The sequence below is a fragment of the Magallana gigas genome, chromosome 2, assembly GCF_963853765.1.
Source record: "Magallana gigas chromosome 2, xbMagGiga1.1, whole genome shotgun sequence".
Taxonomy (NCBI): domain Eukaryota; kingdom Metazoa; phylum Mollusca; class Bivalvia; order Ostreida; family Ostreidae; genus Magallana; species Magallana gigas.
The window spans coordinates 30,288,821-30,316,243 of record NC_088854.1 but is presented as its reverse complement, the minus strand read 5'-3'; the positions used below and the strand labels follow the sequence as shown (position 1 = coordinate 30,316,243).

The 27,423-nt window shown below is 31.4% G+C and overlaps 4 protein-coding genes across 5 annotated transcripts; 1 reads left to right on the top strand and 3 right to left on the bottom strand.

Moving 5' to 3' along the window:
- Positions 1–900: 900 nt before the first annotated feature.
- Positions 901–2,297, top strand: LOC105320660 (uncharacterized). Of its 2 annotated transcripts, none has more exons than XM_011418697.4 (2): positions 901–1,145; positions 1,389–2,297. In XM_011418697.4, the coding sequence occupies exons 1-2, from the start codon at positions 1,017–1,019 to the stop codon at positions 2,262–2,264; spliced, it is 1,005 nt and encodes a 334-aa protein (XP_011416999.3). In that variant the 5' UTR covers positions 901–1,016; the 3' UTR covers positions 2,265–2,297. The 2 variants fall into 2 exon arrangements, with proteins under 2 accessions (XP_011416999.3, XP_019919695.3); XM_020064136.3 differs by having other exon boundaries at positions 902–1,145; positions 1,392–2,297.
- A 1,628-nt stretch (positions 2,298–3,925) lies between these two features.
- Positions 3,926–7,111, bottom strand: LOC105320675 (tripartite motif-containing protein 2-like). The gene is made up of 2 exons (XM_066076086.1): positions 6,997–7,111; positions 3,926–6,456 (listed from the first exon to the last, which is right to left on the bottom strand). Exon 2 carries the CDS (start codon positions 6,421–6,423, stop codon positions 4,753–4,755), a length of 1,671 nt encoding a protein of 556 aa, XP_065932158.1. The 5' UTR covers positions 6,424–6,456; positions 6,997–7,111; the 3' UTR covers positions 3,926–4,752.
- Positions 7,112–8,032: 921 nt separating this feature from the next.
- On the bottom strand, positions 8,033–16,678 carry LOC105320684 (uncharacterized). The gene is made up of 15 exons (XM_034446256.2): positions 16,574–16,678; positions 16,140–16,472; positions 15,281–15,562; positions 14,976–15,095; positions 14,210–14,228; positions 13,448–13,521; positions 13,281–13,308; positions 13,106–13,167; positions 12,460–12,487; positions 12,294–12,358; positions 11,655–11,682; positions 11,487–11,554; positions 10,731–10,758; positions 10,567–10,625; positions 8,033–9,403 (listed from the first exon to the last, which is right to left on the bottom strand). Exons 1-15 carry the CDS (start codon positions 16,632–16,634, stop codon positions 9,396–9,398), a joined length of 1,263 nt encoding a protein of 420 aa, XP_034302147.2. The 5' UTR covers positions 16,635–16,678; the 3' UTR covers positions 8,033–9,395.
- Positions 16,679–19,566: 2,888 nt separating this feature from the next.
- On the bottom strand, positions 19,567–27,339 carry LOC105320691 (nephrin). The gene is made up of 16 exons (XM_034446248.2): positions 27,256–27,339; positions 26,821–27,153; positions 25,513–25,815; positions 25,016–25,279; positions 24,540–24,815; positions 24,137–24,442; positions 23,574–23,855; positions 23,291–23,398; positions 23,023–23,044; positions 22,350–22,426; positions 22,176–22,203; positions 22,005–22,055; positions 21,243–21,319; positions 21,069–21,096; positions 20,900–20,950; positions 19,567–20,076 (listed from the first exon to the last, which is right to left on the bottom strand). Exons 1-16 carry the CDS (start codon positions 27,314–27,316, stop codon positions 20,055–20,057), a joined length of 2,289 nt encoding a protein of 762 aa, XP_034302139.2. The 5' UTR covers positions 27,317–27,339; the 3' UTR covers positions 19,567–20,054.
- Positions 27,340–27,423: the final 84 nt, after the last annotated feature.

Below are 27,423 nucleotides of genomic sequence, written 5' to 3'. Positions count from 1 at the left end.
TTACCATGGAGTTGCCCTCCAAAATGAACAGTGAACTAGAAAGTAATACCCCCCCACCCGAAGTTTGTGAATACCTTTTGCTTGTCAAGATTTTTTGAATGAGTCTCCCACCCCTTTTCATAAACGATGTGAACTGATTTGCTCACTTTTCCACACAATTTTTAGCGTTTGCACTAATTTATCGCAGTATTCATTAAACTTTTTTTCTTAAATTTACAATGTACATGTACCTATAGAATCTTGTAACTTGAAGAAGTTGCCCCTCTCTCCTTTTTGGGAGTAAACCAAAGTAACATTAAAAATTAAAATAACACTTTTAGCGCCACCACTCCCGTGATGGACTGGGATTCTTGCAGATGGGCACATTAGGTTTTGCTTTCTTTTCCTTTTTCTTTCGAATAAGACTGTCCCCATCATATTACAAAACGATGCTACGAGACTGCTTTAATATATGATTATAGATAATAATACAGATCTTTATCAAAATTCGAGAGCGTGGCGGATCTAAGTTTTAGTTATAATGATAATGATACAGTGTTTTTAAGAATGTCAATGTTTAATTTCAGTATTTCACTCAGAAATATTCAACATTGGATATAAAAAAAATTATCAAACCATTTTCGCCTATATAATTAGATCTTTTGGCACACGCGTAATTTATATATACCGAGGAAACATTGTGTGTAAATAAATAAATCAGCTTTACAAGATTAGTGTTCGACATACACTCAGTCTGACCCAGTCCTATTTAAAACGTACTTAGTTAAATCATCTTTAAAAACAAAAAGTCACAGAGGGTCGATAAACATAATGAGACTTCTACAATGAACATAATCCACTTTAAAAGAAAAATATTTAAACTTAAAATCAACACTTATTTTGCTGTCCTCTTATGGCCATATCTATTGAACACCGTTATACTTCAACAGCTTGTGTTGCTTTTTTGAGCAAAGAGAAAAGATAAGATTATGTGCGTTCCTTTATGTTGTTTGCATTGTGCATGAAATGAATGGGTAATGCATTTAAAAACCTTGACAGTTGTTTTGTCATTTGGACGGATAATTCACAGTTTCCTAGGACGTGTTCACTCTCTACGTGATTTAGTTCACAGTAGTTTATGTCAGAACAAAATTCTCGACGATCAGGTACGTACCTCTACCCTACCCCCTCTCTCCCTCTCTCCCCCCCCCCCTCTCTCTCTCTCTCTCTCTCTCTCTCTCTCTCTCTCTCTCTCTCTCTCTCTCTCTCTCTCGTTTTAAATTTCAATCTGTATGCTTTTTTAAAGGCACAATTTATTATTTTCACCATGCATCGAAATTGCTCGGATATTTTTAACTTGAAAGTACAACACAATTTTTCAACTAACATTGGTTTAATTCTATTGACAGCAGGATTGCAGATGTGCTCACAATACACTTTTCATGAAAATGGAAACATTTGGCTCAAAGGTAGCTATTTGTGCGGATATCAAAAAATGCGACAATAGCAATGACAAATCGGCCTTTCTTAACTTCCGTGAAAAATACACATCATCACTATCATCTGATTGCAAGCCGTGGAAAATAAAGGACATCGCCTTGCTTTCTGTTGGATACTTTGCTATTCTTGATTCTGCCAACACCAGACTAAAAATTTTCGATCACAAATTCGTTCACGTGACCAGTAAAATCGTTCAAGACAGTTCCCATTCGCTGGCTAGCCTACAAGGCGAGAGGATCTATGTGATGGATAATACAGCCGTTCATTATTATCGGTTCCGAGAAAAGAAATTAAGTTTTGAGGACAAATTTGACTTAACTGGCATGCACTACGATATTTGCAGTAATGGTGTAATTTTGTGTCTAACAAAACTTACTTCTTTGGAATTCAAAGATCATAATTTTAACACGTTGAATACTGTCAATTTTAAATCTACTCTTGGATATGCTCCTGATCATATTGCATTTGACCAGGACAACAATTTAGTGTTCTTCAACAACGATTCAAAATGTGTCGTCTGCTGTGACAAATTTCAGGAGGAAACGTACTGGCGGGTGAATGACGTAGACACTTGCGTTGGAATTCAAAGATATGGAAATGGCTGGATGTTTGTTGGAAACAGAGAATTAACGTTTGTAGACAGAGGAGGAAGAACGTTTGTCCAACGCTTAAAGGAACCGGAGCTAGAGGAATGTATTTGTATAGGTGTTGACGTTGAAAGACACAAGCTGTATTTGTCGGACCGTACCTATGTTTATGAGTATGATATATGTACATCTACCTAGAAAATAAAGCTTCAAAAAGTTATTGGTCATATTAACTAGGCATAATTATATAGATTGCTATTAGGCACCCTTTCGGTATTTTAGAATTGTTATCAATTGATATCAGCTATTCAAATAAGTGATATCATCTATTCAAATTAGTGATATCATTTATTTGAATAGGTGATATTACGTATTTAAAACAAATAGGTAGTACATGTATAACCTACTAAATAAGTAATATCACCTATTTCAGTTGAAAAGATAACCACCTTCTGAAATAATTTAGTGAAACCACCTATTTGAATAGGTGAATTCATCAATTTAGGAAGAAAAGGCAACAAGAATTATTCAAATACATTTTTGTGATATCACTTTTTGGAATAAGTAATATCACTTATTCAAATAGGTCATATTACCTATTTGGATAGTTATATAGATGACATTACCTATTCCGATGGTTTAAAAATAGAAGATGTCAGCTATTAGAATAGGTGATATCACGTATTAAATAAGTTATATTACTAGTATGCATTCAAATTTTTGTTTTCACTTTTAGCCTATAAATACCGAAACGGCTCCTTAAAGACTACAGCCACTGACAGCAATTCCTTAACACCATAAATGTAACTGACAATTAATATACGTGAAAAATAAATTGGTATTCAATGCAGAGTATTACCACACAAAACCATTACAATATATATATATTCAATAAATCCTTTTTCTTGGTACCGGGTATGAATAAACACAAAAAAATAAGTCCAATGCTCAAACAACTTTTATCTATAGCGCTTTCGCCCTACCGGGCTCTTCAGTAAACAAATAGTTTACAGTCTTCCACAAAAAATGGCTAATATGTTCAATTAATCTACTGAAGAGCCCGGTAGGGCGAAAGCGCTATAGATAAAAGTTGTTTGAGCATTGGACTTATTTTTTGTGTGTATATATATATATATATATATATATATATATATATATATATATATATATATATATATATATATATATATATATATATATATATATATATATCACATTCTGAATAACAGAATGTATCACGTACAAAGAAATAAATCAGTTTTAATACTATTTAAACAACATTTATTTAAAACTGGATGAGAAGTCTCAGAGACACATTATCATAATATGGATTATTCGTAATTAATGACAATTAGAACACGATAAATTCCTTCTAAATTTCAATTCAAACATCCACCTGCAGACACGTTCATCTGATTCTGAATGACTGATTTGTTTTATCAAGCTCTCACTGCACATTTTTGTTAAAGCTCTTTAAAAAATTACGCACTTTGAATTTTCAAAGTGCGTTCATTTGGTCCAAAATTTAACACACCTTGAAAAAACTTTCAAAGTGCGTAATTTTTTCAAAGTGCGTTGCCACAAAGATCATATCGCAAGCCGGACACTACAGGCTTCCTCAATAAAGCACCTGTCTCTTGTATTACTCATCCCGTAACTATGGATGCCACGTCTTCATATACACGAACATCCCACATCGCAACTTCTTCGGCTTTTCCGACAAGCAAAAAAACCAACATTGAACATATATATATATATATATATATATATATATATATATATATATATATATATATATATATATATATATATATATAATATATATATATATATATATATATATATATATATATATATATATATATATATCGTAAGCGTCGATGACAACCCTCATTTTCCATAAATCTTGATAGAATTATTGGACATTGTACAATCTGTTGGTATTCGAGTTAAGCTTCATTAAATTCAATAATATAACCTAAAATATACTACAGAGGAAACATTAAAAGCTGTCTAGCGAATATTCAAATTAATGAGAAGCAACTCCATTTTATATAAAATTCGATGACACCACATTCGAGGTCTTTGTTTTCCTAGCTTTGGGACCCTAGAAGATGCAACTGACGAACATCCCATACGATCAATTAATGTATCGAAGACTGCAGGGAAGTATGGAATAAATTAATGATTCATGCAGCACCATGACACTTGAAACTTAAAAATGTACAACTTTGAATATCTGTGTCAAAAGAAACAGTCTATCAATTAAGAAACCGGTTGAGAAACTTTAACAATCTAGACGTTGCGTAAAAAAAATGGCTAATATGTTCAAATACACATGGGGCGAGCCTGAATATGAATAAAATTGATCATAGCAAGGGTGAAAATATGTCGCATTATAACATTCGTAATAAAGGTTAGATATATTGATTCTTCGAACTACCTTTCAGTCGGTAAAAAATGTTTACAAACACTATTCATACTAGATGAGACACGACTATATTCTTACTAATGACTTTATATGTAAGCAAAAATATCAACAAACCTTTGTTTATGGTTTGAAAATTGATTTTGCTGTGAAAATCTTTCTAGTGCTATAATATTCTAGTTATGCTTGAACTGGATATTATTGATATTAACTTGCTTTTTCGGGTGTTGCTAAATATATACATTATGATCAGTTTGATTACTTGTAATATTGGATTTTCTTTACTTTCGCTGTTTTTAATTCAGTCACATAAAGGTTATCTCTCGTGTCTACACATAAACCCCATGGATCGTGTAAATGACAGTTGTCAATATAGCGAAGGAACTGTCCGTCCTTATCCAGGATGTGGATGCGGTTGTTGTTTAAGTCTGCTGCCAGGATCCGACTCTGGCTGTCTGTAGTAATGCCGATGGGTCGAAATTGTTTCATTGTAGTAGAGGGAGGACAGGTGTAAGTAAACCGGAGTTTTCCGACCTGATTTACCACCACTACTGCATGGGCTGTAGAGTCAGCTACACAGATATCTAGATTCTTGTTCTCACTGATGTATTTTGGGCAACAACCAGCTGAATAAAGTGGTTGTCCTTTCTCGTCGAACTGAATAACTTGCTTTTCTGTAGAGCCAGAATAACGCACAACCTTTTCTTGTTCCTTATCATCACTGACCATAATAACCAGGAGGTCACCAGAGGAAGCACAACAGACACAGCGAGGTCTCCACCCCCGTAAATTGACCAATGTTTCTATCTGTGCATTTTTCTTTATGTTCACAGTTCTATCATGGTAATCAGTATAAACCAATTCACCTTTTTGTGTCACTGTTATATCCCCTGGAATGTTCCCAGACGTGCTTCGTATTGAATTCACTAGTTTTCCTTTCAGGTTGTAGAGCCTCATGATTCTGTCCTTACCACACGTCCACACTTCGTCATCACTCGGACATGACACATTGCCTAACATATGAAAGCTTTTAAACTCGGTGTTTATTTCTGTGATGATCTGTGGTTCATCAATGAGCGGTCGGTCTTGGGTAGAAGACATGGCACCGAGAGAATCCATCGTGTAGCCATGTTCTTCTATTTTGATGGATAAAGCTGGCAGAGAACCAAACTGCTGATAAATCTGTTTTTTGTTAATCTTCTGAGGGGTGAATTTTGGTAAGGTAACTATAAGTTTTGGAGGTAGTCTTTTGAATTCAGCGATCCTGGATTTGTAAGCCGAGACAAGGCTAACATCATTTGAGTCTAGTAGTTTCATAAGATTAGCAATGCTCTGTGCAATTTCAGATATACTAGTTTTGATTTCATTTTCCTGCTTATTTAGAATAACAAGATGCTTTGATTCTATTTCATCCACGTCAGATTTCAGTTTTTTGATAGCAATGTCTATTTCCCTGTGGAAGTCTTCTCCATATCTGCTAATATCTGTTGTTAATTTCAGGGCGTTTTTATTCAGATCAACTTTTTGAGCTAGAATATTCGATGCAATATCTTGGTATTTTGGATAGATGAATTTCTCTAGTTCCTGTAAATCTTTCTGTAGAACTGTTTTCTTGGTTTCTAGAATTTTCAAAATTTGAACTGATTTGTGGCCTAGATGTTCACCAGAGGAAACACACTCCAAACAAATAGGAATATCACATTGTTCACAATGAAGTTCACATAATTTTGTAAAATGTTTTGAACACGTAGGATTAAGACCCCGCTTTTTCATTGAAACCACTTTGTGTTCCGAGGATTCATCTAAGAGATGTTCCCCCACACAGGTCACACACAAATGTATATGACAAATGTCACAGTGCATAAGGGGGACATGAGTCTCACAGATTTGACACTGTAACACATCCTGAGCACTACGTCGGGTCCCCATGGAATCGCGCCTTAATGGATTTGTTACAAATTTCTGAAGAAAAAAAATCATGCACTGGGTCATACATGTATATTAAATAATACCTCAAAAAGTTGATTTTTTAAATCAAGTTGAAATTATATATTATTGGTCTTTACCTAAGTCTGGCTCAGAGTAAAAACGGTTTGACATTTGTCAGAACGCAAGTGCTCGATTTTGACCTTCTTTAATGCTGTGTTCATACTCATTTTAACTGTATTTACATTTGTAGCATACGCAAATAAAAAAAAAGACTTGTACCTTACAGTCTCTGGTTTTTTTTTCAAAGACAAACAACAAACCTTTATGGGTATTCTTCTTCCTGTTTAATTTACCGTGTGACTTTCACCAGATGATATGTAATGGTGGATATAAGGAAGCAGTTTTTGTAAAAAAATATATATACATAATTTTTCCTGTTTTTTAAAACATTAATTCCTTTTGGATCTTTTTTCTGTCCAATATCTGACATGTATCTGTTAGGAGTCAACAAATAGTACACCCGTCAATAAAAACTAATAGTCTACAATCTTCCACAAACACTAGATAACTTACCTTTATAAGATCTTAAAAAGAAACATTTTCATTATCCAGTGTGTTTATGATAACACTACGAATCGATTTTGTCGTTAACGTACCTACTGCAATACAGTTCATGAATGACGCGGTTGGGGTGCAAGACGGGATTTGCATTAAAATGAAAATAACATTAAAAGTTATTTATTTAGTTATTAATCGTGCAGTCGTTGAAAATAAAAAAAAAATAAGCGATAAGGAATCATTCTTTGATTATCAAATAGTGATCAAATAGGTCGCGGATCGGGTGCGATCAAATGCATCATTAAGCCCTTCGGTCTTTATTGTATATGATCCCTCACCCCAACCGTATTTAATCACCTCACAATACATAAAGAATGATTTCTTAATCGTTAACTAAAGTTTTTATGTATTGTTACATTTACTATAACAATCTTAATTCTTTTTATCCATTAACTCCACAGTCATCCCCACTCACGAATCGACTTGCCATCCGTACAATAGATTCCTAAAATAATTATTGTATGGAATTATAGCAATTGGTTTTACCAATAAAGCTTCATGAGACAAAAATTACATTACCAACGTTAGTATTTGTTATTTTTTATTATTTGCAATGATCGCTACCTTCATAGCCCAAGTGAACAGAAGTATTTCATTGTGCATACAATGTATTACCATCTATCTCTGACTAAATTTGCATTTCTTTAGAAATCTTCAAAAAGTGAGTGGAATTATGTAATAAGTCGTCTTGTTAATCAACACGTCACACAGATGAAACAACTAATTTTTTCATATGTGTGAAGTTTGCTATGGTTGCTACAACTTGTTGGAAGTCTTAAGTCAGTCCGTGCAAATCCGTGGGGTTGTGCTTTCAGTGTAGCTACAGTTTTGCTCTATTACAAAAACACACTGTCATCGTCAAAAGTATCAAGACACCAAAGTAAGATGTAAAAAGTTTTATTATAGATATTTGTATAAACATTGAACTAAATAATTCATTCAAAACAGTTTCGATTTGTAAAAGGAAGTATGTACTATGTATGTATATTAAAACACTTACATATTGAGTTTTAAAAAAGTGTAAATAGTTATATGGTCTGTACATGGATCGATAAGTGAGGTTCATAATACGAGCTAGGCATAAGCTTTTTGTACGTAAATGCATACATCATCATGTACTCAATCCTTGGTGCATTTCAACCCCTCTCTCACACGTTTTTACGATTCTCACTGACCCTGATCTTTATTTTCTGTAGCTGTTATGTGATGCAATGCGATGACATCAAATATATCCGAGAAGTTGCGGGAGAGGGGTTATACGATGTACTACATGGTGCGTTTGTTGCATTTTTACAAAAATGACATAATTGTAAAGCAATGCCAAAAACACGGAAGTCATTAATAAGAGGTTGATTTACGTTCTATGCAATGCAGCGAGTCGCTTAGGAAGTATTTTGTGTCACAGTGGACCTTGATCTGCTCCGATTTGATTAATACACAGCGTAAAATATTTAGCTGAATACGTTAGATGATGCTTACTGTTATTCATTTATTAATTCTTCAATTCATTAATTAGTATAGTAATTACAAGGTGAACACGAAAGATAACAAGTTTGATTAAATAAAAGACTTTTCAAGAAGACTCTTTGCCACATGAAAACTTTCAAATATTACCCAACAAAAAAAAACGTTCACACTCATGTTGACCAATCGATAACAAAAAAATGATGTTGTGGAGGCAAAAAAAAAATTCACTTTGAACAAATGACTTGCGTTCAATCGGTTCACTTTGTTTATCCGATGACTCCATGCATAAGCTTGCACGTTTTGTGTTTTCTTTACTAAAGATACGGTGGTATTTAACTTATAATGGAAACGTATATAAAGACTAAATTTATGGGAACATCTCACAGATGTTTCTTTAAAAATTTGTACCGAATAAGCAATGTTCACACAACAAAGTCATCAAAAACATGCGATTGTATATATAAATACGGTATTTACATAAACCCGTACATATTTATTTTTTTTAATGTGATGAAACATATCTCTTAAAATAAATTTAAGTTATATAATTTGCCTATATTTTTTACACACAATTCTCATAAAATTAATACCAGCACATGTATAGCGTTGTAAATTAATATCTAATATACAATATTCTATAGAACTAATTTGTAATTCCACTACTTAACTTTGTTTTTAGGGGAGGTTTGATCATGTAGTAACTTGAAGCTTTTTAAATAAATACTCTAATATTTGGCCATAGATGCACAATAACTTTAGGAGTTAATAACAGTGTTAATAACAATTTCCTAAACTGATATACAAGCACAATTTTTTAACTACTACAATTGAAAATGCTACGTTTCAGCATCATAAAATTTCCGTGCACAAAAGCTCAGACATCATTCCTATTGACCTGTTAAAATCAAAAAAAATAATTACATGTACAAATCAATGTCATTCCTTCAAGTATTTTTCACTTATTGCATTATTTTACAAGGTATCGCATTATTGTACAAAAAAGTTATTTATATACATGTACAATTCCTTGCTTTTTGATGATACTATAATGTTGCAAAAAAAGAAAACAATCTGGCACTATAAAATACAAATGTTACATTTTGAAGTTTAAAATCGAAGATTTCTAAACGTTATCCTTAAAAAACTTTGATTTTGAAATTTTAATGAAAAAGTTGGACATGTAGAGGGACTGTCCAGTTGATTTTTTCAAGAATTGTATAATAAAAAAATTCGACTAAAGGAGGCCGACTTTAGTTTTCATTGCACATGTTTTTGCGCATTCTAGTATAATACAGTGGATTGATATTCTTATGAAATTTTTACGATGTCATTTATAAAATTGAACACAATAAACAAAATACAGATAAAAATATTTAGATTTTTAAAGAACATTTTTGTTTTTTAAACGATTTTTTCCGTTGTGCGGTAGGGGAGAATTGCCATTGCGCTTTTATGACGTAATGATAAAATGAAGCTTTGTAGGAGTACGTTATAAGAAATAACATAAAAAAAAAAGAAAATTTGTACACCGTTGAAATTTTATACACAGAATAATGCTAACCTCAGGGACATTTTTCTTATTTTTTGAATAAATCCATTTTTGGAATGCTCCAAATGTATAGCAAACTTTGGTGCATTTTAATATTTTGAGATGGCCCCCACTAAAAACAAGACAGTAGAATTTAGTATCTTTTACATATAAGGCAGGAAATTATATTACCAATCATATATATCAATTTGAAGTAAAAAAGCTATTGCAGTATTTTTTTAACTGCTTCGAAGTGCGGAAAATGACAGTTTCCTATATATTTCTATAATAAATGTACCTCTATTTTGAGATGGTCTCTTAAAAGAACAAGACTGTCGATTTTCTTGAAACTTTGCAATGTAACTAGAATTGGTGTAGATGACATATGGTTAAAAAATGAAGAGTTTTGCTATTGTAGTTTTGCCGCTAAAAACCCCAAATCGGCCTACTTAATTATTGGAGCAGCAATCAAAACCATGCATAAATTTTGTTAATGGGCATAAACTGTTTTGAGGAAAAAAATAACATACACAAATCGTAAACATTTTCCGGGCCAGCAACATCTACATTCCCATAGGTACACGAGGGTCTGAAACAAAATACAAATCAACGATATGATCATGGCGATATCAATCACAGTAAAAATATAATAATCATCAGAAATCACCCAATTAAGATTGATGTTTTTTTCTACCTTATGGCCTCCATCTGATTTTCCGTATCTAAAGGAAAAAAATTGTTAGACTAGTACAAATTCGTTGTTTGTAAATGTATGCACGACTTTAATATAACATTTTTATAAAGGTCAATTTGTAGAATTAATTTTAAATATGAGACTTTCAATACTTCAGTATTGTATGTGTTTTTGTGTTTTTAGAGAAGTGGTTTAAAGGCAGACATATTTCAGAAACATCCAATAAATCTTGAATTTCATTTCGAATATTCGGGGGGTTTTTCCACAAAATATTGTACATGTAAAAAGGGTATTTCTTTTTTTTTTGCGATTGTATTTTATGCAACGAGAAAATAATTGCGATAAAAGCGAAAATTAGAAAATCGCAAAAGTACCGAATATAAGTTCCGTTATCAAGGATACTCTGTGTACAGTCTGATTAAAATTTAACAAGTAATTCTGAGAAAGATGAAAATTAAAAAAAAAATGAAGTCCAGGGACACTGAGAATGCTGATATACACCGCTCAAAATTTGAGCAGAAAAGCTCTACTTAGCTTGATGTTAAGGCGAGATAAACCGTTGTTGGCAATGTCAATCTTTTTTTATTTAAACTTTTCCTGATTTCGGTTATATTGTTTCATTTTATTTTAATTCAAAATCTCAAAGTAAGAATTTCTTCTCCATGGTATAAATCAGCTTTATTTGTTGTAGTAGACCCAGTGCAATGTACAAATGTAGTTGCATGATAAGCAGTTTACTGTTTAGAGAAATCTTACCATGAATGCACATTTCGTAAACAAATGCCTGTTCAGAAATAGCAACATCTTCATGTGAACTCGTCGATCTGAAATACATTTTCATACCAAGATTTAAAAAGTAACAATATAAAATCATTTATCATTAAAAAGTATCAAACTAAATCATTTTTTTTCTTTATTGTTTACCTTGATGCCTCCATCTGATTGTCCGTACCTCAGAAAGAAAATTGTTGCCAAATTATTGATTGCAAATAAATGCACGCATTAAAAATATCATTATATTGCATAAGTAATTCTATACTTTATAAATTAACTTTTAAGATAAAAACAAAAATTGTAAAACTTTGATAATAAATTTCTAAAGAAGAGACTGTCAACATAAAATTATAAGATATCATTTCGCAACGTCTGGTCCACTATTTCATGGATAGAAGATTTTAAAGACAACCAATATACAGGTTATTTTTTTTAAAATGGTAACTTTCCTTTAAATGTACTAACACTCTTGAACCCTCTTACTCCGAGGGATACTTTGTGTCAAGTTTGACTGAAGCTTTTCCAATAGTTCTCAGACAGAAAAAGGGTTGAAAACTAAATATCCCCTTAGCCTTTAAATCAGACGAGTTAATATCATTGTTGAAAGTTTGAATTTTTACGCATTTAAAGATGACTCAAAGTACATGTATAACCATTTTTATGACACTTATTTTATCAGAGTAAGTATTTTTATTTTTACCATAGCATGTATGATTTTATTTATTGTGGTGATAAAATTTATATAATAAGAATTGCTGCTGAAAAACATTTGTTTTGAAGAAAATTTACCAGTAGCATTTTCGTAGAGATTTATTTGTTCAGCAATATGTAGGTCGTCGTAGGGAGTCGCGATTCTGAAATCAAATTGAACAGTACGATATCATCATGAAAAAAAACAAAACAATATTCAATGTTATCAAAACAAATTATCAATTGTATAGTTGTGTTTTTCTACCTTGATTCCTCCAGCCGATTGTCTTTACCTCCAAACAAACAAAAAATAGTTTATACAAATTCACCGTTGGTAAATTCATGCAGGGATGAAAATTATTAATATATATCTTGCATATAATAAGCTAAACATGAATTGTAATAATTATGATAAATTCTTAAAAAAGTCTTTCAACATCATATCATATGTTTTGCAAATACTATTGGTTTTTTGGAATAAAAGGTTTTTTTAATGGCATTAAAAACTCTTCTTTTTTTTTAACTTGACAACTTTGCTTTCTTTTTATCGACAATCGGAAATCCTTTTTTTCCGAAGCACATTTTGGTTGTACTTTTTGAAAAGAAGATGAAAATATTAAAAAAAAGTTCATTCAATGTACATTGACAATGATGTCGAAAGTCGCCGGACAAAGCCGACAGTTGCCGGACATAGTTTGAACAGAGATAAGCTAAAAGTGGATAGTTTCACTTTCACACATTAGGTTTACCTTAATCACATCTTAAAGAAACTTGCTTAGTTTGAATTTCAATTTGAAATAAGATAACTTTTTTACATCTGTGATCATAATCATTTCCATTTGAAATTAAGTTTACTTAATACAATACACGGATGCAAATTAAGGGAAAATAACTGCTTTAAAGGAAATTACCACAACTTTCGTAAAAATTTTCCTGTTCAGATATATTTACGCCCTCATAGGAACACGTAAGTCTGAAATCAAATTATACATGGAAAATATAATCACAATGATTAATGGTACTTGCATCTCAGTTAAAGTATTTTCACAAGGAAGTGTCAAACTTATAATTTCTAAATTGTTTTACCTCGAGGCTTCCATTTGATGTTCCGTGCCTAAAATTGTTTTATTAATCTTTTTACTTAAAAGATATCATATTGAACTCGAATTTGTTACAACAATATCAGTAGGTTGTTTGAAGAGAAAATCAATTCATTTCATAATTTCTAAAGAGAAAACAAGCAGTTATCTTACTTGTAGAGTTTCTGAAACCCATCACATTTTGAAACTCATAAGTACAAGAGACGTTTTCCGATTTAGAATTTTGCCTGGAATTAATGTATATCAAGTTTAAGGAGTTTCTCTTAAATACTGTTAACTTGTAATATATAGGATTCTTCATAGTTTTTTTTTTTACATTTGCAGTTCACAATACTTACAACAGAAAGCTAAACTGTTGATTTTTTGATGATAACTGGTATACAAAGTAATTAAATAGATTTGGTTAAATTTAATACAAACGTTTTAACAACTGATTTAAAATAGACCGACCAACGGTTAAACTTTGTAACATTGATGTAGAACGAATTACATAAGGAAAAAAAACCATATTACAACTGATTTTAAATTGTACACAGAAATAGTTTTATGATATCAAAGGGTGACACCGCAATGCTAAACACATAGGCAATAAAATTATTAAAAAAAAGACGGAAGAAAACGACAAATTAATGGTTTTTTTTTTTAAAAATATCTACCTATCTTAATACATTTCAGTTTAATCGAATTTTTAATACAAATTCAAATTATTGTTGGAAAGTCTTTACATATGTATTTCATAATATATCATATTTCTATAATAAGACGTGCCTGTGAGAAGCTCGATGCATATGATATGACATTACCCTTGAATCAATAGTTTTTGTACTTGTACATCGATTTAACTTTTTAAATTGACACTTCATATGTATGTTCACGAGAGAATGTAAACTCATTTGCAAATTAAAAGCTACTTACGTATATTTCAGATGACAGCCTGCAATAATAAACGATTAAGTTAGGCTTTAAAAAAATCACATACACACCGCACTTGTTCCTTGATTTGTTGATTTATTAACGTACAAGTATTAATTTCATGAAAATGAAACATGTATATACTTCGAGACAATATTTTGAAAAGAACTATATATGATAAGAGTTAAATTTGGCCCCCATAATTCGCCATTTTTTAAGTGTTTCTGGTACGATAAAATGTTAACTAATTTTTTAGAAGAGTTGATATAAAATATATTTTTCATCTATTTATTTGATTTATTTGCACTCACTGGTAGTATATGACGTCAGAAGTGACGCCATTTCTATAATTCAATCAAAATCAGCCAAAAATTGACATTTTTCTTATCTATTTACGAATGGGAAATATATGCTTGAACAAGGAAAATATTTTTGTCACTTATTAGTCTTGGCTAGATAAATCTCTGATTAAAATATTTTATTTGTTCAAGAATGCGCTCTATGTTTTCGGAAGGAAAAACTGCTTGAAAACAAGCGGGTTTACGCTAAAAATGCCAAAATGGCCGGAAAAGGTTGTCTTTACAATGTCATATTTCTAAATTGTGAACACTTGAACCAAAATGAATATCATGTAAACATATCACATACATATATGTACTAAGAAAACAAAGAATGATAGGAAAATGATCATGTTCATTTTAGGGGGCCATTTTAGACCCTTATCATATACAGTCCTTTGCCATCTATTATTTTAAGTGCGTTTATTTACATTTATAGATGATTATTTGTTTGCGCTTTATGGCTACAACTATGAATGAAAAGAGTCCAACAGAGATCAGCAAAAACAATCCAAACAAGGATCCAAAGAACCGGCTGAGTAGACAGCTTTCTAAAAGAGAAAATAATTGTAACTCAAACGCTAAATGAGCATGATCAACATATTTTGTAATATTTGTTTTACAAATTACAGTCAAAATTAAAGTTAGACAGATAATCATCAGATCAAGTGTGCAGGTTGAGTAGACGTTAGAAATTCATAGTTTTTATATTACATTTTATAGATTAACATATCACCTTCGTCCAAATCTCTGATGGTGCACCTGGCTTGAACAGGCTTAGATTCTCCAATCGCGTTAATAGCAGTTAGAGAAAACACGTACTGTCGCCTTTCCAAGTTCGAGATCATCAAACTGTTGCCCCAAACAGTGTGATTGTTTTGCGCTCGCTGGTTTGGTATATTGTAAGTCACTACAAAGTTTTGATGAGCTCCTCTATCAGAACCTGGTATCCAGAAAAGAGCTGCATTTCTTGCATCTGAGCATATAACTGACAGGTTTCGAGGTGATTCTGGATTATCTTTAAGCAAAGAACGAGAAGAAATTAAGTTAGACACGAGTCAATGAGAAAGGCTAGAAATAACTTTTGAATGTATCATTAATAATATCTAAGGGGTAAACATTTTAAAGTCAGTGTTTATTCTTATCCCTGATCCTATAATTATGAAATTTAGAGAAAAGGAAGTAAATGTCTCTACGTTTCATTCGTTGCATTCACAAATTTGTTTTAAACAAATGTTAAAAATATATTTAAAAACGAATTCAACTTTGATGCCGGAAACAAATGCATACGAAGTCGTTGGAGTCAGGCATAAATATCAGGAAAAATCTTAAATAAACCTTAATAAAAATATTCATATATATATATTCAAGAGTTATTGAAATAACTAGAAGTCATTGACATATTTATTTAAACGTTTGGTTATCGATTCTCTAAGTATTTGGTTAACATGCGGTAATTTAATATATTTTTACAAATATGTAAACTATAATTATAAAATAAAGAAACGCAAGAGTGCTTAATTAAGAGTTAACATTTGTATAGTTGTAAATTACTTCATTACGATTCTCATCAAATGAAAGTGATTAAACCTTACCTTTGACATACAATGTATTGTTTGTGATGAATTCATCTGAATCTTTGAATAATCTTGCATCATAAACTCCGGCATCAGATGTTTTGACGCCCATCGTGAAACAAATGCTTGCTTTGTTGTAAGATTCTGTTACTGAACATTGTATTCTTCCCTTGTAGTTTGCATTTATGTCAACAGATGGATCGGGATTGTCAAAATTAGTGAGGTTACATAAAAACACTTCATTGAACATTATCCATAAAGAAGAATTCTCATTAACATTTTCAGATATTGATATATTGAGACATCCTGTGGTGTTTTTAACAATATAGGCTGGTGGTATCTGCAACTGAACTAGAATTACACAGAATTTATTACATGTATATTCTATTGCACAAATAAATTTAAATTGATCAATTGAAAACGATACAGTTACAAAAAAGTATTATACTTGCCTTGAGCGAAAGCCAGTGCGTACAATATAAATAGTTGGTGCTGAAAGCTTTTATTCTCCATTTAAAGCACGGATGTTGAAGCAACTCTTTCGTCCACAGAATTTCAATCGAATAGGAAGTAATATATAAATATGCATGTAATAATTTGGTTGTATTTGATTTGTGGATTTAGTCTTCCTTTGATTAAAATCAGAGCATCACAAGTTTTTTTTGTTATCTTTGCAATTTTATTAATGAATTATTTTTTTTCGCCAATGCCATATAATTTTACTTAATAAAATTTACAGAAATCAAGAAAGGAAAAGTAAGTTACACTTATTAATTAGTTTTAGTTTTTTTATACAAGTTCATCTAAAATTGATTTGATACTGAGAGTACACATCTATTCAATAGGTTACTTGATTGGTTGATGAAAAAAATAAGCAGCCAGGTATGGATCTGTAAAATAAAATATCACGTAAAAGGTTTTCAAAATTTTAAAATAAATGTTTACAACAATATTTAGCTTAATATGAACATCTTTTATAATTCGTTTGGAATTAAAGTTCAGTGGAGTTCAAGCCTTGAATACAATCACACAGTAAAGGTATTCTTAGGATATACATTATAATCAAGACCGAGAATAATTGATAAAACTCATTAAAAATCTGGTGGTCCACATTTTTTTTTGCATAATTTTGTTACTTTAGACAATGATTTTATATACATGGTAAAAAATCACTAAGGAAGAAATGCTAAAAAATCACCGATGAAATGTGAAAATTGGCGTATTTCCAGCAAAAGGCTATTGAGGAACATTAAGAACTTTTAAGATGATTTCTAGGAAACCAGACTAATACATGTTTAATTTTATGTATATAGTAGTTAAACTTTAGGCAAGATATTTCAACAAAATATCTAATATAGAAATAAATAAACTCAATATCTTTCAATCAAGAATTTTTTTGTATCATTGGTCGTTTGCTTTGCATCGGTTTCTGTTGATTTTGATTTAAGCTGGTCTGTTTCGTATTTTAGCATGTTTTTAAAAATTGGTTTTGCATTCTTTCCGACGCCCATGTGTCCGCTAATACATGTCAGTACTCTTTAGAGAAATTTATTAACATATTTTGAGGCTGCCTTACTATAACACCTGATTAACTAAAACATCAATTGATTTCAAATTGATTGATTATTTAATCAACAAGTTGTTGTACAATAAAAAATCAACAAAGGTTAAATAAACGTTCTTTTCAAGAAACGAGAGACGTTTCACTTTACCGAGAAAACTCGAAATGTTTAGCATAAAAATCTCATTGAATTTTGTTCTTGTACATTCTTTATCAAGCGTCATTTAAAAAAGCGTTTTTGTGATTCTCATGTAGAATTTCTTTCGAAATTGTTTAATCCATTTGTTCAAAATATGTTACATAACAAAATATGTTACATAACATAGATTCAATACTCATCTATGCGAAAATAGATGAGTATTGAATATATAGCGACAAACTGACAGGAGGCATAATAATGCATGATAAATCCAGAATTATAGTTATACTATTTGACGGTGTTAAAGTTTAAGGGTCTTGATGGTTGTGGACAAGTTAGACCACCTTAATCTTTTGTAGACGAAGAGTTCTGTATCAAGATATATAACATTATTTAATATTTAATATGGGTTATTTGGAAATTATTGCTAATGTGTGATACATGGTCAAAAAATTAATTATAATCAAAATCTAAGCCAAATGTAACGGGTTATTGTTGACCATTTCTTAAAGCATATTATTTGTTGACAGACAAAGTTCGTTAATACTTTTCCTCATTAAATTAGAAAAAAACACCTGATAGTTTGAAAATCTCGGCTGTTGAATCATCAACGGTTGATACAAGTTATACTTGAAACTTTTGTACTTTTTTGTACTTTATAGAGGAATCAAAAACGTGAATAGGAAATTTTGCTATGAAAGATATTTTTCATTAATGTACCCTGGCGGGTGAAAGAACACAAGTGAGGTGTCTTATAATCAATTTATTCAATATATGCAAAAAACTTGAAAAATACAACATTGATTCATTTGACAGTTATCTCAAAATACGGTACAATTACATGTATTTAGATGTAGGTTATTTGTTATGTAACATGGAATTGTTAATTTATAAACAAGAAAATCATAGAATATATTTATATGAATAAGTACTGAATTACACAAGCAATACCAGAAACCAGCAGCTATCATCCCAGCGCAAGCTTACGCTTAATCTTGATATAGGTATATCCCCTCTCAATGTAAGACGATGTGTGCGCGGGCTTGGTAAGTTAGGCGGGAAAATTGGTTAGTAGAAGTTAAATTTAGAATGTTGTCAAACAGGTCAAACTGGTAGTCGAATGGTCAAATAAAGATAAACAATTACATGTGGACAATCTCACCTGGAGATGTAAATAAAACATACACATATGCATACAGAAAAACAAACATTTAATATTAATTATTTACACTGGTTACATTTACATTCGGAGAAAATAAAATGTTTTTTTTAACCATGGAACATGTACATGCTTTATTCGTAACGACGTCTCATATAAACGGGGACATCAAGTATCAGATTTAAATAAAAATTGCTTAGGACAAATCTTTGTTGAGATTTAGTTCGTTAATAGGAGTATCGATGTTTTTCTCATTTTGTTGGAGGGAAAAAGAAAATATCATTCTTAATTCTAAAACTTAATTAGTTGAATCACCGTTGATTCACACAGATATCGATGAAGTAATGCTTGATGCATCTTTACATGCATTATTTAGAGGAATCTGAATAAATCATGAATAGAAAAACTGACATGAATATTTTACTTATACAATCTAAAAATGTAAACACCTCGGTGTTTCTTCGTTTAAAAGTACGGTGCATTTAAATGTTATATGCGCCGCATCATGAAACGTTGAGTCCATATGCGGCGTAATTTACTTCAAACAGATAGCATGTTTTAACATGTTTTAACATGTTTTAAGTGAATTAGCTGACATATTTATCTTTCTTTTCATTAACGTCACTTCCACTGTTTATTTACATGTTAACTATTTTGCTGATCGTAAAAATGTCCACAAAGCAGCGTTTAGTTGCATGCCAGTAAAATTTCCGCAACAAATAAAGACCAGGTCGACGATGATTTTAACGTGGAACAGTCCCATGTGAATTATTTGTTTCTTGCCATAATGGTACATGTATATTATCTTAAAAATGTTGAAAAACGTCAAACGTGCATAGATTATGAATCAACAATCTATCGTTACTTGATGGATCAAACAGCAATGATTTACAAATGATCAAATATAACTTTCGAAAGCTATTCATATTTAACGAAAATTTTTGGGAAAATCCAAATATAGAGTTAAATAGATAAAATTTTGAACCCTTTGGCTTTCCATAAGAAACAGGCATATATGAACTACAATTGTAAATGCTACTTTTTGCTCATCATGAAGTTTGCGGGCACCAAAGGCTAAGACGTCATTCCTAAGAACCTGTAAAACAAATTAATAAGGAATAAGGAATCATTCTGTGAGTATCATGAGGTGATAATTTTGGTCAGGGCGTGATCAAACCTAATCAAGCCCGAAGGGCTTTTTGATATATTTGATTACGCTTCCACCGAAATCATCACCTCATAATATTCAAAGAATGATTCCTTATAACTTATATTTATACAATTTTCAGCAATTGTACGATAAAGAATTAAATCCAAAAATTTTTTCGTAGTGTTAACCTAGACAAAGATACTGGAAAATGTAAATATATACGTGCATGAATCAATTACACTGCTATTTAAAACTTATTTCATTACTTTTGAAAAGGATTAAATTATTGCACACAGAAGTAACTTTAAATTTCACTACGTTATACTTCTATTGCTGTATGCTTATGATATCTGTGTAATAGTGCAAAGGTATCGTAAAATGTAAAAAAAAAAAAAAAAAAAAAAAAGAAAAACACACCAAAAAAACAGAGTAGAATACAGAGCTATTTCTCATATTTTTGTTTAAAATGTTTCAATTTGTTAACCTAATTGCATCTTTTATAATTCAATTGCAAATAACTTCCCTTTTCTGTAAATTTTGTTATATATCTGTGCTTTCTCATCACGGCCACATCCCGGCTTTCGGGGTCAAATTGTGAATTTGTAGAATTCATGATAACATTCCTGTGTACTGATAAGTTTAAACTATACAATTCAGAGATACTGATTTTATAGATGTTCCCAGCGCGATATATGTCTATGAAGTACTTTGCGTAGGAGAGGGATGTGTCACGGTTTTAACAATCTTAAGGAAGTTTACCATAACTTACGTTGAATGTGCCTGCCCTGAAATATCTACGTCCTCATAGGTGCACGAGAGGCTGAAATCAAATTACACATCAATGTTATTATCATGGTTACAGATATTGCACAGAACAATGTATCAATGAAATAAAATCACAAAAAGTTATACAACTTGTAATTTTTATTTTTTTTTACCGTGAAGCCTCCATCTGATTGTCCGTTCCTGAAAAAGAACATGTTCGATAAAACACAAATAAAGTGAATACAATATATATAGTGCAATAAGCTTGTTCGTTATCAATGAACTTTTCATAGTAAGATTTTTCAAAACAAATTTTTAACGAAGAAATTTACATGAAGGCATCTTACTGGATGACATGGAAGCATGGACATTTTCGAGGTCATACGCATGTGTAATGTTTACCAAAGCAGTTTCTGCATTTTGCCTGAAGCACATGAATATGTTTTCAGTAGAAATATCTTACAGTAAGAACAAATAAAAAGGTGGTTTATGACACATTGCAAATTTTAATTTTAAAATTTCTGGTTGTGATTACAATATTTTCAAAATGAGACAGGTAAGAAAGATGCAACACAACTGTATATTCGTTCAAAATGCGCAGAAAGATGTTAAAGTACTGACATAGACTTCAAAAGAGCTTCAAAGTCTGTAAAGGATTTAACACCGAGCACAAAAGTTTTTCGTTTGTTTCCAAAGTGTTAGGATTTTAAATGGAAACGTTTCCGACCGATCATTATTTTTTTCAAATAATGTGCACTTTAAATTTGTTAACCTTATTGCATCTTTTGAAGATTCGTGGAGAGACCAAGAGTGTTATGGGCATTGGTTACACGAGTTACATAATTCAATTGCAAATAACTTCCCTTTTCTGTAAATTTTGTTATAAATCTGTGCTTTCTCATCACGGCCACATCCCGGCTTTCGGGGTCAAATTGTGAATTTATAGAATTCATGATAACATTCCTGTGTACTGATAAGTTTAAACTATACAATTCAGAGATACTGATTTTATAGATGTTCCCAGCGCGATATATGTCTATGAAGTACTTTGCGTAGGAGAGGGATGTGTCACGGTTTTAACAATCTTAAGGAAGTTTATCATAACTTACGTTGAATGTGCCTGCCCTGAAATATCTACGTCCTCATAGGTGCACGAGAGGCTGAAATCAAATTACACATCAATGTTATTATCATGGTTACAGATATTGCACAGAACAATGTATCAATGAAATAAAATCACAAAAAGTTATACAACTTGTAATTTTCTATTTTTTTTTTACCGTGAAGCCTCCATCTGATTGTCCGTTCCTGAAAAAGAACATGTTCGATAAAACACAAATAAAGTGAATACAATATATATAGTGCAATAAGCTTGTTCGTTATCAATGAACTTTTCATAGTAAGATTTTTCAAAACAAATTTTTAACGAAGAAATTTACATGAAGGCATCTTACTGGATGACATGGAAGCATGGACATTTTCGAGGTCATACGCATGTGTAATGTTTACCAAAGCAGTTTCTGCATTTTGCCTGAAGCACATGAATATGTTTTCAGTAGAAATATCTTACAGTAAGAACAAATAAAAAGGTGGTTTATGACACATTGCAAATTTTAATTTTAAAATTTCTGGTTGTGATTACAATATTTTCAAAATGAGACAGGTAAGAAAGATGCAACACAACTGTATATTCGTTCAAAATGCGCAGAAAGATGTTAAAGTACTGACATAGACTTCAAAAGAGCTTCAAAGTCTGTAAAGGATTTAACACCGAGCACAAAAGTTTTTCGTTTGTTTCCAAAGTGTTAGGATTTTAAATGGAAACGTTTCCGACCGATCATTATTTTTTTCAAATAATGTGCACTTTAAATTATGTTGAAAATACACAGTATGCATTCTTCGAATTCGTTGCTATTATTCAGAGCTTGACACATTCTCTTCTTTCCGCAGTGAGACATATACATGTAGAAGATAATATTTTCCAACTTCATTAAATAAATTGGTGGTCAAATAATCATAAGATAGAATACTAGTAATAATTTTAATTGTCATTCAAAATATCAATTAAGCACTGAAAATGTTATATGTATTCTGAAACAATGAGGTACATACAAAGAAGATACTTACGTATATATATGAGATCTGTTTACTGATAAACGATAAAACTATATCCAAAAGAGTTCACAAAGAGTTTTCGTACAAAGAATGCTTGTTGTCTTGATAATTTAAAATTTCAATTACAGGAAACATGGCTGCTTTCTTTCTATGTCCTTGAATATATGAAAATACCAACTACTACTGCAATCAGTTTTTTTGTATATATTCATTCGTATTTTTAATGACTGTTATAATACATTTCATTTTACTGCATATTTTGACGATATTTAACACATACCGTATCGTTGGCGAAATTTGGTTAAAAGTATGAATGTAATCTGTCCAACAGATATAAGCAAAAACAGCGCAAATAAGAACCCAAATACTGTTTTGAGTGGGCAGCTTTCTATAAAAGATATAGTTAGAACGATGAATGATTATGCATCTTTCTGAGGTTTACTTTTTCAAAAGTGCAAACACAAAAAGTGTTTAAAATCATCACAAGATTAAGTGTCTAGATTGTATTTGTGGATGAGAAAACAGTATTATGAAGAGTTTTCTATGATTGATTAAAATATTACCTTCTTCCAAATCTCTAACGGTGCAACTGTCTTGAATTGACTGAGATTGGCCAATCATATTTATGGCAGTAATGGTAAATATGTAGCGTCGACTTTTCAAGTTTGATATGACCAAACTGTTTCCAAATACAGTATGATTGTCTTGCGCTCTTTTATTAGGTGTATTATAACTGACCAAAAACGTTTGCTGGGCTCCTCTTTCAGACCCAGGTATCCAACTTAAAATTGCAGTTCTCGCGACTGAACACATCACCGAGATGTTGTGGGGTGGCTCTGGCTTATCTTCAGGTAAAATTGAAATATAATTAGGCCAGATGCATTAACAAAGATAAAATATAACATTAAAGTTAAAATATCAGACTAGATATTCAGTTACATGTATTCATAAATGCATTATGTTAAAATATCAGACTAGATATTCAATTACATGTATTCATAAATGCATTACGTATGCATACATATAAAAGATAACTATTAGTGTATATATGCCGATATTTATTTTTTTGTTTGAAATGTTTTGCTTATGCGGAGAAATCATATTTTAAAATTACTTGTTCTTGTACCTTTCGGTCGGATAAAAAGTGTTGCAGCGAAAAATCCCTGGTCATTGCTGACGTTTACAGTGTAAAATCCAAACTGTTCCGAAGTGAGAAAGTCCCTCTTAATGTTTATAGAAAACGCCGAGATGTTTTTTGGTTTTATAGCTATGTCCCAGAGAGCAGTGGACACAGAAACATCTGGTGCAGTGCTGAATTTCCGAAACGTCATTGCAATAGAAGGCCTTGGGTATGCCAAATACATAGCCGAGAATGTTATATGTTTACCCCATAATGTTTGGAAGTATAGATCATCCATCGATCTCGGTCTGCCTGTATGACAAAAAAATTAAATGTTCATTATGGTATTCTGGCGCTCTATAATTAATGCCAAAGCATGCAAAATAATTGGGATGTTGTTTTCCATTACATTTTACGTATAAATCCAAAGGATGTGATTGTGTTCTTCCTATGTTATTCCCTGCTAAGCACACAAAGGAAGCTGTCTGGTAGCATTGGGCTGAATTCTCGATGAAATTTACTGAATAAACGTTATATCCTATTTTGACAGTTTCGTTTGTATTTTGATTATGTATGGTTATATTTCCCGGTCGTGGACTTCTGATGGAACAGACGATAACAAAGGAATCTAATTCATTCACTATTTGTCCACCGATCAACGTGAACGTTTGTATTTCAGGAGCGTCTGTAATGTAATGTTTATCAAAACAATAATTTTATCATGATTGAAAATATGTAAGAGCTTAATTTCTTTTAATTGTAAGGTAATCATTGTTATATCGATAGCAAAATTACAGAAAATTTAAATTACTTTATCATGAATGTTGAAAGGCAATAAACATATATTTCATTTACTTAATCGTAAAAACCGAATATTTGTCTTACATAAAACATCTACAAAAACAGTTGCCGGAAGTGAGGTTCCTGCGGCATTGCTAGCTAAACATTGGTACACCCCTTGGTCTGACCTCTTTATTGTTTTTAATGTGAGGTTCTGACTTGACCCAATTTTGAGACCGTCTTTGGTCCAAGAGTACACTAATTTACTGGCTGGATTGGCATCAATTAGAGAACATACAAGTTGGAGGTTTGAGTCGTTGAGATAAACCGATACATTCTTTGAAGGCATGATGACTATCTCCGGAGCATCTAAAATATATACGTAAATATAAAAGTACATCTTGTCTTTAAAATTTAATATTTACAAATAAAATTTCGCTTGAAATCATGATTTTTTAAAATTAAAAGACACCCTTTTTCCATTAACCCAGCTTCCAGCCAAATTAGTTAGGAATTTAAACATTATTTTATATTTCATATAAAAATTTAGTGAAAACAGTAGTCAACTTGGCGAAATTACAATGATGTTATTCATTTCTTACATAATACATTCAAAACAATTTCGTCGCTCGGTTCTGAGGAAATTCCTTCATCCTCTGTTGCTAAGCAGTGGATTTTCTTCCCCCTATCTTGTTTTAGAACTGAGGTTATGGTCAGTTCGTTCCCTCCTTGCTCAGATACTGTATACCTATGGCCACTGACCAGATGCTTGTTTACAAACCATGTATAGAACAAATCGTGCCCCGTTGATAGAGTTGATGATGAAACACTTGAACAGTTAATGGTAGACACATCACCAGCAATAACACTGCTTTGAGCACTAATGATAGGTTTCGTTGGTTGACCTTCCATTAAAAGAGTAACGTTTTTTTAATTAGTATTAAACATTGAAACTGATGATGGCTTTTTAGGTCTAGGACAAGGAGAAATAAATAAGCATTGCGTTTTTTAAGGATTTGTTTGTGAAGTCAATAAATTTATTTTCAATTATAAGTGTATATTGAATAAATATTTAAGGTTATTCAATTTTGATTCCGGAAACAAATGCAAAAGTAGGAGACATTGAAACCAGAGTAACAGGCAAAAATATCTCTGCTACACTACAATGTTATTCAGGAAATGAAAAAATAACTGTTACAAAAAAGCCATCTCAAATTAATATCAACGATAAGAGTCATCGTAAGTGAACAGTCCCCATTAATGTATGCTTTTAATATTGTCTTCACATAATGATTGAACAGATTTTAAATGTAAGAGCTCTATTAACTTCGTTTACAAAAAATAAATTAATAAGTAAATAGATAATTTCCTAACATACATGGTTAAGGTCAAGATCTAGTAAATGAAAGGTACCTACAAGTTTTTGAAATTCAAGATATAATTTATGTTAATGATGCTTCACAACAATATCTTTGTTTCATAGGGTGTACCGGGGCTTAATTTTTTTATAAACACGATGAAAAATCATGTTTTAAACGACAATTTTCCATGAAATATGAAGGGTAAAAGTAAAAAAATCTTAAAGTTTTGTCCATTTTTGACTAATGAAATATATCTCATATGCCTACAGTCTCTTCAAAAACGGCATTAAACAAGCTCTTGACCTCCTCTTTAAAATGATGTCAAATTGAATATAGGTACTTTTCCCTTGATTAAATATACAATGTCAAAATATTGTTTTATTTTCTAAATAATTCCTTTAAAGCCGTAAAATACGGGAAAAGATTCATCAAAACAATTATGACGTCATAATGGTTCTAGCACCAAAAAGACACTCTGTAATCATTTACTAGATCTTGACCTTAAAACGTATTGTAGTTTAAATTTGAACAATACTTAAAATAACATACCAATTACATGCAATGTATTGTTTGTGATGAATTCGCCTGGAGGTTTGAACAGTCTTACAGCATAAACTCCGGCATCAGAAGGTTGGATGCCCGTCGTGAAACAAATGCTTGCTTGGTTGTAAGGTTCAGCTACGGAACACTGAATTCTCCCCTTGTAGTTTTGATTTATGTCAACAAGTGGGATAGTTTTGTGGAGATCAGCAAGGATACATAATTGTTCTTTGTTGAATAAAATCCATAAAGAACAATTGTCAGTAATACTTTCAGATAACGATATGAAGAGACATCCTGTGGTGTTTTGGACAATATAAGCTGGTGGTATCTGCAACTGAACTAGAGTTGGACAGAATTTTTTACATGATTTTTTTTATAGCACGAAAAATTTCTAAATTTTTCAATTTGACATTTTAAAGCTGAATAGAGTATTATACTTACCTTGAGCGAAAGCTAGTGTGAAAAATATAAATATTTGGCACTGAAAGCTTTTATTCTTCATTTTGTCACTAAAAATGAAACCACTTTTTCGTCCACGGAATTTTAAAGGAAGAGGAAGTTTGATACATGTATTTATTTATTTGTATTTGTTTCGGGGTTTTAGCGTTC

Excerpts from the sequence above, each read along its gene's own strand:
- LOC105320691 (XM_034446248.2), bottom strand. The coding sequence starts at position 27,316 with ATGAAGAATAAAAGCTTTCAGTGCCAAATATTTATATTTTTCACACTA. Across the intron at positions 24,443-24,539 it reads TTTGGATTTATACGTAAAAT|GCAGACCGAGATCGATGGAT; the intron begins GTAATGGAAAAC and ends TTTGTCATACAG. Across the intron at positions 23,856-24,136 it reads ACTTTTTATCCGACCGAAAG|ATAAGCCAGAGCCACCCCAC; the intron begins GTACAAGAACAA and ends TTTTACCTGAAG.
- LOC105320660 (XM_011418697.4), top strand. The coding sequence starts at position 1,017 with ATGCATTTAAAAACCTTGACAGTTGTTTTGTCATTTGGACGGATAATT. Across the intron at positions 1,146-1,388 it reads ACAAAATTCTCGACGATCAG|CAGGATTGCAGATGTGCTCA; the intron begins GTACGTACCTCT and ends TTCTATTGACAG.
- LOC105320684 (XM_034446256.2), bottom strand. The coding sequence starts at position 16,634 with ATGGAGAATAAAAGCTTTCAGCACCAACTATTTATATTGTACGCACTG. Across the intron at positions 15,096-15,280 it reads CATCAGAGATTTGGACGAAG|AAAGCTGTCTACTCAGCCGG; the intron begins GTGATATGTTAA and ends TTTCTCTTTTAG. Across the intron at positions 13,309-13,447 it reads GGGTTTCAGAAACTCTACAA|GCACGGAACATCAAATGGAA; the intron begins GTAAGATAACTG and ends AAACAATTTTAG.
- LOC105320675 (XM_066076086.1), bottom strand. The coding sequence starts at position 6,423 with ATGGGGACCCGACGTAGTGCTCAGGATGTGTTACAGTGTCAAATCTGT.